The 12,500-nt window shown below is 39.6% G+C and overlaps 1 protein-coding gene across 1 annotated transcript in view; it reads right to left on the bottom strand.

The window, feature by feature from the left end:
• Positions 1–7,825: 7,825 nt before the first annotated feature.
• kazald2 (Kazal-type serine peptidase inhibitor domain 2) overlaps positions 7,826–12,500 on the bottom strand; it is a 5,940-nt gene continuing 1,265 nt past the window's right edge. Inside the window, exons 1-4 of the mRNA XM_079631375.1 lie at positions 11,843–12,500; positions 10,241–10,401; positions 9,869–10,016; positions 7,826–8,093 (exon numbers count right to left, since the gene is read on the bottom strand). The exon at positions 11,843–12,500 is cut by the window's right edge and continues 1,265 nt beyond it. Coding sequence (XP_079487501.1) covers positions 7,972–8,093; positions 9,869–10,016; positions 10,241–10,401; positions 11,843–12,320 — 909 coding nt within the window. The 5' untranslated portion in view covers positions 12,321–12,500 and the 3' untranslated portion in view covers positions 7,826–7,971. The remainder of the gene's footprint in view (positions 8,094–9,868; positions 10,017–10,240; positions 10,402–11,842) is intronic.

The following is a 12,500-nucleotide window of genomic DNA, read 5'->3' as shown; positions in this document are numbered from 1 at the left end:
TAATTTTACTTCATCAATTTAATTATTCTTCCTTACATTCAAATTCAAGAACTGAATTGGAATTGAAAAGGTATTCTCATTTCGAATCAGAATGGTGCACAACCCAGATGTGTGTCTTGCAAAAGGTGCTATTAAATGCTATTTTATGTTGCATTCTTGAATTGTTAAGTCAGTTCCTACTTGAAGTAAATTTGTGCAGAAATCAAAGTTTTACATCAGACAAACACGGCAGCATCTGTTTGGCAAATGCTTAAAATGGGTAATAGCATTTCTTGTCACAATTTGGTTTTCAGGGGATTTCTTTGTTGACAATGGCACACCAACAAAGCTAGAGATTTTTTTTTTTTTTTTGCTATATATATATATATATTTTCGCTTCCAGGTCTGACTTTGGTTGGAATGTTAGCCGATGGCTGACCAATAGAAACTGACTTTTGTTTCGCGTTGTTGCACTTTAAGCAGTTTAGCTTTATTAAATATCGAGTTTTAACGAAAACCAAGTCTTTGAAAACATATCTGCTTTTCAAATGCATTGTCAAAAGAAGAATTGATATAAATAGATGCCGTCATAATAATTAATGTTCTCCTCATATAGTTGTAATTATTTTATCACAGTCGGAATGTCTGACATCTCCCTTTCTCTAAAGCAAATATGAGTGTAAAGTGAGAATGGGGATTTCCACGGACATAATGCGAGGCATAAATCATCTTAAATGTAGCGCCTTTCATCTAATTGCTCTGCTTTGTGTAGCACATGTACCAGAAGGCCGTCCCCTTTGGAAGGAAACATGGTTGTTTTTCACAGTATAAACTGATCAATTGAATGGGACATCAAAAAATGAAATTTGAAGAAGCAATTTTTTTGCTCTTATCCATCTTTGAAATACCACAGTAATAGCAACAAAGTGGTTTTTCCTCAAAAATGCAGTTTCTGCTGATCAAATCAGGATTTCAGGGCAGCACATTTGAGAGTATGAACGACAGGACCCATCAGACTTAAGTGAATTATGACCCTGTTAAACCAGGTTTTAGTGCCATCCAAAGCAGACACATTTTCCAGCCTTTTCCTGTAATTTTTGAAAGCCTTTTTGCTGTAATAAAATATCACTTTTTCCAGCATTTATGCATTAAACGCCCGTCGTCCTCGTGTCTCTGCTTCGATGATAATCGGATTGCCTCTCGCTTCCTTTTCTTCGCCTCTCTCGGATCACTCTCAGTAAAGATGACACGAGGGCCTGCAAACTGGACCAAATTGACCTCTGTGTTTTTCTCTCACTTTCGCTCTCTTCGGTTTCTCATTACATCATCTAAAGGAACACTGAGGTGCTTGTGTGACTGTCACAAAGGGCTCTAATGTCCCATCATGCAGCTCTTTACCCATAATGCCCTGGGACCGAGTCCTGCATACATTCACTGCTTTGTAACGTGGCGCGGATCCTCAAACCAGCTATTAGAGCACATCGGCATGTTTACACAATCCTGATGTCCCCAACAGGTCCTTTCAGTGTGAGAGTGAAACACTTCCAGTTTTATTTCTCATAAAGCGTAACCCCCTCTGACGTGATGCACTATTATTTCACTGTGGAAATATGGTAACTGGTGATTTGGTATCTCATTGAAACCCAGCTGTGGATATTGGCAATTATGTCAGGCATAATTGTTTGGAAATGAGAATTGGAGGCGATAAAACGGGACGATCACTCTCTGAATGATCCTGCTGACTTCAGTGTGTGATGAGGCGGCTCGCACCAGGTTTGATTCTGCATCACTGATGTTCACGTTAATGTTTCTCAGCCCTGCGATCGTGCGCCGCTCGCTACAGGTAGACCTTCTGCAATTCTGAGAGCGCTCAGGACCAGAGGCAGTGATAGATACCCATCCATAACCAATGAACCTCAGCACCTGCTGTAGCTTCCAGCGTCCATTTATTCTCGCCGCATGATGCCACCGCAGATTCGGCTTTCCCAATACGCATTGCAGTTAGGATTGAATTCCTCTCGGCCTCTGATGGCACACTCGCTGTCCATTGAACCCACAAATTGTCTCATCATATTTGGGTCTGGGTTGATAGTCACTGGAATCCAATCTTAGGCCCTGTTTACACGAGAACGCTCGCGGGTGAAAACGTTCAAATATTTTATCAGATGTGCCTTTCGTTTACACGGGGACAGTGTTTTTGGGGCTTAAAAACGCAAAAAAGTTAAACCATCCTCCAGAGTATAAATCTTAAAAACGCTCCACCATCGCGTTCCCGTCTAAAGGGTAAAAACGGTAAAAACGCAAAAGTCTGCTAAACAGTGAAGGCGTCGCGTACGTGTTTACTTCACAGGCACGCACCAGTACAGGAAAATAACAAAACATTATCAAACTAAAATATAGCATTAATTTCATTGACAAAAAGAATATTATTTTTTTTGCCATTTTTGAGCGACACGCGAAGAGCGCCGAGGGTTAAAGCAGCAGCTTTACCGTATTAAACATGAAAAACTGTTTCAGCGGCTCTTTCACTTTCAGTGCTGCACATTGCCACCTAGCCGCCTGGAGTGCACACTACATCGAATTTCACACACTTTTGCGTCACCATATGCACGCAGATTTCCCCCCAATAGCGCTCGTCGTCTAACGCAGAATAAAAAGTGATAACGCAACGCCACTTTTGCGTTTTCTCTTCAGATCGTTTCTGTGTAAACATAGCCTTAGAAAGACACCCAGTTTTGTTTACATTGCAAAATAAGATCTGCAGTACAAATATCGAAACATTCTTAAATCAAGATAAATGTACTTGAGAGGCAAAAAGAAGTCACTTTGTTCAGTTTATTGTGTTATCAATTTTTTCAGATAAACTCTGAAAGCCCTTAACGCCACACAAAAAAAAGCAAAGTGCACTATCTATTGGATAATGTTAATCAACAGTCAAATAGCTATTTAGGCATTGTTTTAGCTCGAATTAAAATATTGTTAAGAAAGGCAAGTCACCTTTATAGCTCATTAATGTTTCAAAACAGCTTCGCATTAATAAACAGGAAAAGAACATGGTCAAATATGAGACTAATTCAAATTCTGCTCTACGGAAGGCAATAGTGTCATTATTCAGCTCAATTCGGTGTTGTTGATTCAGTTCAGTTTAATAACTGTGAGAAAGAGGAAGGTTCATGATGAACGGTAATGAAAGTGAACAGAAGCCGGTGGAGAGCGAGTTGCCAAAAGGATGAATGGATGACTAGACAGTTGATTTATTATGTTGGTGACAGTGCTGGCGAACCCATGACAGCTTCCCCTGATGGCATCCTCAACATATCAAACACTAGACTCTTCCATTTCCACACAATAGGCACTGTGTCTGTCTTAAAGGACAGGCGGTACTGTCAGCAGTGGCTAGGTTGGATTAAAGACAGGCAGTAAATAAAAATATGCCACATCACCGTCACAAAGCTTCTCTGGGGATCTATACATCTGTCAATCACTGAAGGCTGTCTGACTGGGCCAAATGAAAATGCATAAGAAAACATGTGTGATTTTAATAAGCCAAATATACTTTTGCTTGAAACATGAGTATAGCTGTCACTTTAATTAAATATATTAAATCGATTATTAGTATAGCTACAGAATGCATTGTGTATTCGATGCTGAACAATTCAAGCAACAAGAATTGGTAACACCCTACCCAGCTTTACTTAGTCATTAAGTAAGTTTGTTCTGAAAACAAATTCCATTTTTAACATGCCGTACTGCTAATATTTATAATTCCATGCTATTCATTTGACTATATACACATTGTTCAACATCAAACAATTCCAAAGAAACATTTTATAGTTATGAACACAATGGTAAGCACATCAAAAAGAAACGATATGTGTGCATAGGCAAATCCGAGCATGACAAGCATCCGTAACACTCTCTGGTTGATTGTTGAGTCTGTGCATGTGCATGGCTGGCATTGGACATTTACCTGCATATAGTAGTTTCCTCTGTGAGGGTTTGTTTGTGTGAAAGCTGATCTGTGAAAGTGCCACAGATGAGCTGCATCCACACACTCAGAGGAGGCCCTGAACTCAGAACAAGCTGAGATGGAAAAATACCTGCATGTTTACTACTTACCGTAGTAATCAAATCCTGCTTTCACAGGGAAAAAAGCTAAGTGAAAGAGTAGCTCTCCGGAGAGGAAAATAGAAGGGTTAAATGATACATTCCTGCAAATGGAAGTCCATTTCTGCAAAGCACTGTATTCCATTCATGATACGAATAAAGATTTTGCCTAAATAAGACAGAGATTGTAAAGTATAGCCTATTACAACTCTATTTGCTCCTGCGCTTGAATAAAGTTGTTTTTAAAGACAGAATATGTCACAGGGCTTGGAGTCAAAGGTTGAAATTCACAATGGTTTTGTTTTTGCTAAATGCTAATACCATAAGGTCTATCCTAAAGAAAAAAAGACATTTAGCCTAAGTCTCCCCCTAACAGTAAACTTAACTATTGTTAAGTTTTAGTAGCCTATTATTGTTCTTATATTTTTTAATTGTGACATGCACTCAAAACACTAACTAACACACATAACGCCATACTACTGTTGTAGCCTAGCCTATGCCTAAATATTATATTTTTTCCCAAGTGTTGCTTAATCACTAGAATTAATATCCCTCTATATGCCCATGTGGATATTTCATATTGGCCAGTCTGTGAGCAGCTGACTGTGAAAGTCCAGTCAGACTGTTGCAGAAAACGCACGAGCCCCGTTAGTAATTCCCCGCCATCTCCAATTAGCGTGACAACAATAACCTTTCATCCTGTCATTTATCAATTAGAGGAGATAAAAAAAATCGTTTAGCTGAGAGCTGTGCAATAATGTGCAGCTGTGCTGAAGAATTCGGTATCCCTTTATTACTTTGCGACAAAGGGGAGACAAAGACATATTTCACTCATTGCGTGACTTAATGAGGCCTCTCACAATCCATCACCTAAATGCAGCTCCAACAGCGGACGGAATTCTCGCGAGAGTTCCTTTGACAGCGCTCGGTGTTCTCGCGAGAGTTCCAGCGGAGAGCGAATGAGACAGCAGCACGCGCCACCTCATGGTGTTAATGATGCATTTCTGCCACTTTTCTTTGCCTTTTCCAACTTGATATTATTAAAGCATGAGCAATGAACAAATGATTACTGCATGATTGTGGGCTTCTCCAGACATGAGGACATGATCTAATTAGCACACTGAGGTAAATACATTCAGAAATAATTGAATAAATGATCAGATATAGAGATAGCCTATAATTTATGTAATTGTCATTTTTGTATTTCTTGCCTTTTTGTTTTAGAAACATATAGGCTAATTCATGATTTAATTAACAAATTAACATAATTACATTTAAATAAAAAATTATTATTAGCCTACATAGCCTACATATAATAAAAAAATAATTAATTAAATATAATTAAATTAAATGAAATTCACTGGATAAGTCGAGTTCATTTATTTATTTAGGTCTAATCATTTTTAGGTTTGGTCCTCCAGATATCTATGGATTGTTTTGGCTACTGTATGAGATATCAAAATCATCTAGGCCTAAATAATTATCAGTCAAAAAGCGATTACTGCAAAGATTTGCCATCAGGAGTCAATATGATCTCTGTTCATCTCTCCTGTGGATATCCATGCTTATCCATCGACCAGCACAATATTAAAATGCTTCATTCACTGTCATGAATGGTTCATTAAGTCAAACGTCTTTTCCACATGTTTTCCCCCCACTTTTTATTTCAATTTTCTATATCGTCCAGGTGATGCTTTCATATTAAATATATCCAGATGTCTTTTTTTTCTTCAGAATGTATTTTAAAATGTGCAATGGCCAAAATACATATGTGAAGATTCTGACCACATCTTCTACTCAGGTGAGGTGTGTGTGTGTGTGTGTGTGTGTGTGTGTGTGTGTGTGTGTGTGTGTGTGTGTGTGTGTGTGTGTGTGTGTGTGTTTATATACATGTGTTTCTATCCTGGTGGGGACTTAAACCTGAATGCACACAGACTCATGGGGACTCGGTACACAAGCTTATAAATCATACAGAATTAGTTTTTTTGAAAATGTAAAAATGCAGAAAGTTTTGTGTGATGGGTAGGTTTAGTGGGGGTGGTGTATCGAATATACAGTTTGTACAGTACAAAAATCATTACGCCTATGGAGAGTCCCTTTAAAACATGGAAACTCAGCAGCGTGTGTGTGTGTGTACCTACTTTAGGGACAAATTTGTACCCAGAAGGGACCAAAAGCTGGCTTTAAAAACCTTTTCCGATCTGTCTAAAAAGCAGCAGGTCATATGACTCACATAACTCAAGTCTTCTGAATATGCGTGTGTGTGCGTGCGTGTATGTGTGTGTGTGTGTTTTGGTCAGGCTGGGCAACTAGTAACCTGACCCAGCGTTTTATTGAGATGTCCATTAATCCCAGCTCTCTGCCCATGACCCCTGACCTCGGCTGACCCCTGCACATGGTGTTGCCGGCCAGAGGGACTCGGGCACTGCTGCGTCCCGGATCGCGTCTCCCATCCTGACAGCAGCCCACTCTCTCCCATCGGAGTGGGGATCATTAAGCGCGAATCTAAAACGAGGGCCAGGGGAGAGCTTTATCCACACAAATACAGCCATGAGAAAGAGGCTCGGCTCTCATCTCAACGGATAGAGTTACGCTGGAGTGAGAATGATTCAGCTTTTAATTGCATTCTTCTAACTCCATATCACATCTTCATCCATCTATCTCTCTCTCTCTCCCTCCCTCTCCCGGTTTCTCTCACATTCTCGCTCACCCAATCGTGTAGCGTGCTCCCCAACAAACGCCTCTTGGAGTACAAATCACTCCAAATTGGAATTCATTTTCAAAGAGCTTTTAAGAAGACGAATATGAGAGCCACTTACTTTAAATGATCCATTCATTTTAAAGCTTGAAGTCGTATCGCTTACCTGATGCCTATAAAAGAAAGTCCTCACCTGCCACCAGGAGTCTAAAAATACAAGGCATCCTGAAAGCGCGTATAGATAAGCTTTCGTTAGGTATCATTGCTTTCTCACCGACGGTAGCGGCGCTGAAAGAGAACACCTGATTGGCTCGCCGTCTCCCCTCGAAGCTGTTGTCACCTATCCGAGCTCTGGTGAGCAATTACCTGGCCTGTCGGAATCCTAGCCGAACAGATTGAATTCTGATTGATTTCTGCCCAGGAAAGAGGAGAGAATTTAAAGGTCTTCTTTTTTAATTGGGTATTTGGTGTGTGCTGATGTGAGGAACTTGTCCCTCCCCGGGGATCCTTTATGGGGCAATAATGGCGCTGAGAAACAGCCCGGTCTGCTCTCTCCCTGGAAGGCCATAACCCCACATTTGTCCTGAGTGCTTTTCTATTATGCATTGATAGCTAAGCATCAATCAATAGGGGAGGGAAGAGAAAACCCAGCGAAACCAACTTCTTAAGTGTAAAACGCCTCTTAATACCAGGGCTTTCAAACAACTTAACCTGGATGCTTTTTCCCCTCCGCGGAGCGTCTTTGAGAAGCCAGAAGTGAGGAGAGACAATGCTGATGTTTTATTCAAAAGCAGGGAATGGTTTCGGGGTAAATGCATGCCACGGCAGCATCGATGGCAGGTTTTTTGGAGCTTTTAGAGAAGTCCGGCACACACATGCACTTTTGCATAGTGGCTGTAAAGGTTTGCTCTAATCAAACCCACTTTGCAAATACTGTAGATTTTCTGACATGCATCGTGAACAATAAACGACTCGATGAGTAAATCAACTATTTAATTAAGTTCTATTTTTTTTAAAGTACAAATCTCAAGAGTGAATAGAAATTATTTGGATTTATATACAACGCCCACATATAAAAGGCAAAAAATAACAATATTTTAAGAGTACACATTTTACGGCGAGCTTACATTTCGAACATGATAAGAAACGTCTGGGATTAAATGCTGTGTTTTTATAATATCTAGATGCTACAAATACATATATCCACTAGGCTGGCCTCCGTAATCTTCGTCATCGACATTCTCCTCTTCGCCTGATATTCTATAAGCTCCGTTTTCTTGTTGCCGGAACTCTTTGTTCAGCTGAGAACCTGGAAAACATAAAGGAAAAACAATTTGATTAATTGCATTAATTATTTATGATGCATCATAAATATGCATGTTTTTAATATAATATACAATAATAATAATAATACATTCTTAGTAGATTTTGTTTTTTTTAATTAACAGAGTGAAAATGCAGTGAACGGCCAGCATTCTAAGAGGATCTATTAATTAATGCACTAAATAAAAAGCAGCACGTCTACATTTGATCGTTTTTAGAAAGCTCAGCATTTTCTCAATATGCCCGTAGCGTCCTGTAAAACACGCATGATATATTTAAATCTTCTCTCTCTATTTTTCTCTAAACCTATAGGAAACGGTCTGTGCTGTGTCCAGAGTGCCAGCTATCCCAGAGTTCATTTCGGTCGGGATGTTCCGGGAAACGAGGGGTGGGGGGCAGGCACTGGTGGTGCAGATAAGGGGCCGTCTAAAGGAACAGACCCCCCAGAGAAAGAGATAACAGCCAGACAGTCACAGCAACGACCTGCCACATAATACACAAGCCCTTCCACCCCTTCCCCTTCCAAATCTCCCCCTCATCTAGGGCCCTCTCGACCTCCTGTCATCGCCAGCCTTTACGCTGTTGCCGCAGAAAGCCCTCGGCTGGTGTACGGTTATCGTCAACCCTGACTGATTCTCGGAAAGGCCAAGTTCACCTTTAGCGATGAGGAGATGATAAGCTTTGATATAGCCAATGTGAATCGATCAGCTCCCACTGTTGGTGCGTTCACATGTCTTTTCTGACCGCGCCACAGACCGCAGAGAGAACAGGAATAACCCAACAGACCTCTCTCTGCAGTGTGGACGGATATTTTTCAATGTTAAAACAAGAAAAAAATTCAAATTAAAGGGTTTGCATTAGGTTATTGCACTGCAAAAAAATTAGATTTTTCTTCCTCAGTATTTCTTGTTGGTTTTCAAGAACAAATACCTTAACATTCTTAAATTCAGATGCATTTACTTAAGAAGCAAAATGACACAAGATAACAACTCTTGTTTTCTAAAACAATTCTAAAAAAAATGTGGCTTTATTACACTCAAAAAAATAAAAGAAAAATGTCTGCCAGTGAGGTGAGAATTTTTTCAGAAAGTAATTTTGTTTCTAGGTAAATATAGGTAAATATTTAGGTAAATATTTATTATATTTGTGCTGGAAAACAAGACAAAAATACTGAGGAAGAAATTTTTTTTTTTTTGCAGTGTAAAAGTACTTTTCATTGTAATTAGATAAGGATATCAAATTTCATGCCTGCACAAGATAAATACTAGTCAACTGACATGAAACTGGTTAACCATAAAAAAAGTTATATCTGTAATATAAAAAAAATCTGAAAGATATATAAATATAAAATCTTTCGGATTTTTCTTCTGAGAAAAATACCCCAGAAATCTTTCAAAAGAGTGAGTTCAAAGTCAGAGATGTCAAATATTAACTATATTTGTCATCATATTCTTACAAAATCGAGCTATCTGAGCTAGGCGGACTCATTTGTATCTATTTTTATTTCTCCCTAGGAATTTTAGGAGAAACATTATTGATACTTAAATGTAACCAAGTCTCCTGAGTTCTGAACAAGCAGCTTCTGAACAATAACACAGTCCTCCAGGTATAAGTGTGTGCGTACAACACTTAAACAGTGGGGTTTGTGTCTGTGAGTGTGTGGAAGCGGCCCCGACGATCATGTTTTTTCAGCTTGTTCACCTCTGACCTTGTCTTCTAAAGGCCGTGTCTGTGTCTCTGCATGAGTGTTCTCAGACATACCTCCGTGTGTAACCTGTAATCTGGCGGAGGCAGACACCTCTCCGAAGGCGTTCCTGGCGGTGCATGTGTACACACCTGCATCGTTCGGCCCGACTCTTTGAATCTGGAGCCAGCCGGTCAATTCAAACCTCCGCGGACCTCCACGGGCCTGTCATTACAGAAACACACCATTGCGCATTTAACAAAACCACAACTGTGACTAATGCAAACCTGGTGTGAGAATGTAATTGTGTTTGTCTGTTGAAGCTTCAATTATATAGACAATGCAATGAAAAATACTAAAGAATATCATTGTAAGCAGACATGATATTTGTATGATGTTGCTATATAATGTTTTCCCCCGTTTTATTGTTCACTTGTATGCGCACGTACCTGTACAGCCGTGCTTGAATCATCCGCAGGAAAAGAAATAACGTCCCCCTCTTTTCTCCACTGGACGGAAGCCAGCGGATACGCCGACACCTCGCAGGAAAAGATGACATCACTTCCTTTGGCTGTGACGATGTCACGGGGAGCGTAAGTGATAACTGGTTCTGTAAAGTTTGCAGAAGATGTCAACTTTGAACTTTAGAGGAACTAATTACATTTATATTTATTCATTTAGCAATGGGTTTTATCTAAAGCAACTTACAATTGAGAAATACAAGCGATTCATCATAAACATGAGAAGTGCTACAACATTTCAGCCATTGTTCAAAATAGTACAAGCTTGAAGGAAGAGGGAATAATGAGAGCTTTAATTAGTCAAATAAAACATAACATTCATATTTTTAAGTTAAAAAGTATCCCAAAGCAAATCTCTGCCGGATGGCTCATCACGCCAGCTTCTGTATTTGCGGTGGCCATTTGTGCTGTGTTTGTTTGGTTAGCTCAGTTAATTATTTTAAGGTGTGAGATTGGACACTTACGGGCTGCTAATCTTAAACATGACGGTAAGAGTAAGGTAAATACAACCCTAATGGCTGAATTTGTATTCCCACAGTTGAACAAATGGGTTTTCATTTGCCCTTTTCCATGACAAAACTTTTAAATGAGGTGATTACGTTGGCACTCAGACCCTGCCCATGACAATGGCTCCTCCCGAGAGGACATTTACATCTATATATATATACATTTACATTAGCAGTATTCATACCGAAATGATGCAGCCTTTACTTTAGGTGAGGTAGCAGAGCAAACAAGTCAAGTACTTAGGCTAAAACTAAATCAAATGTCAAAAAGAAAAGAATTTGCAGACCTTTAGAAGGGTACATCTCTGTCGAGAAATTTTACGGCAAAAGCTAAATAAATAAATATATTTTGTTGTAAGAAAATGAAGCCTGTTTTAGGACTATGAATTTTTTGCATTGTGACTTTCTTTTTATGACAATGTACCCTCTCAATTCTCCTTACATTAATGCAAAAAATCACTTTCACATTATTGTCATGCGAATATATAATTTAATATATAATGGCCCGGTTTCACAGACAGAGTTTAGATTAAGCCGGGATTAGGCTTTATTTATTTAGAACATTTAAGTAGATTTTATAAACGTGCCTTAGAAAAAAAATTACTGGTGTGCATCTTGAGACAAAACAATGGCACTGATATATTTTAAGATATGTCAGTGCAAGTATTTAGAACAGCTCAAACATGCATTTTAATCTGGACTATAGGTTTAAACCTTGTCCATGAACCCCCGGGAATATGTAATTATTTAATTTGAATCATGTAATGTTTAAGATATTCGAAATATATGATTTGTAAAGTGTTTATACATCATGGTAGTATTTGTTGTGCTGCTATATTTGAAATGGAATAAAATAAAAACATGTTGTATTTACAATAATAAAGTTAAATGCGCTGTAGAATGTTGCAAAAAACCCCCATTGAGAATAATAGGAATTACTATATATATACACACACACACACACACAAATACATATATATATATATATATATATGAATGAATCAGTTTGTTCAGAGATACTCACTTGTCTTGCAGGGTCCGTGGTGCACCATTGTCAACGTCTGACCTTTGCCTTGTTTGTGTTGGGCTGCCCGAAACTGACATATATTCTTAAATGTCTTTCCATCAGAAGCGCAGAGTGCTTCCTGCTTGCTGCACACGCAGACGGCTCTGGGCTCACCTGTGGGCTTTCTGCGAGGAGCTCTGCAGCGCAAACCTTCAGCACAGCGCCCGTAGAAAGTAGACCCGGACCGGGGCTCTGGGTCACACAGTTGCCCCTCATCGTTCCCACACTCCCAGCAACACCCGCACTGGTCCCGAACCAGCCCTGCTGGACAGCCCTGCAGCTGCCTAACATCTGGGCACCTCTCAGGGTGGCACTTTTTAGGGCATCCCTCACCTGGTCGAAGGCTCTTCTGCCAGTCAAAACGACCAATGTTCTCCAGATGAAATGCCTCAGATACTGAAACTAGCACCAGTACCAGTGTAACTAAATAAGCCATTGTTCATAAGGTTAAACTGGCGAAAGTCAATAAAAATATGAAAAAGTCCTGGTCTCAGATAGCAGAAGTAGCTCTTATGTTAGTGCATGAGGCTAAAAAATGCACTCTTGAGGGACATGAGTGGTCCTCACCACTCACTAGGCCCGAAAATCCCAAAATACAGTGTTACCAGGTTTTAGT

The sequence above is a fragment of the Phoxinus phoxinus genome (genome assembly GCF_949152265.1).
Source record: "Phoxinus phoxinus genome assembly, chromosome: 12".
NCBI classification, from domain to species: domain Eukaryota; kingdom Metazoa; phylum Chordata; class Actinopteri; order Cypriniformes; family Leuciscidae; genus Phoxinus; species Phoxinus phoxinus.
This window is presented reverse-complemented; position numbering and strand designations above follow the sequence as displayed.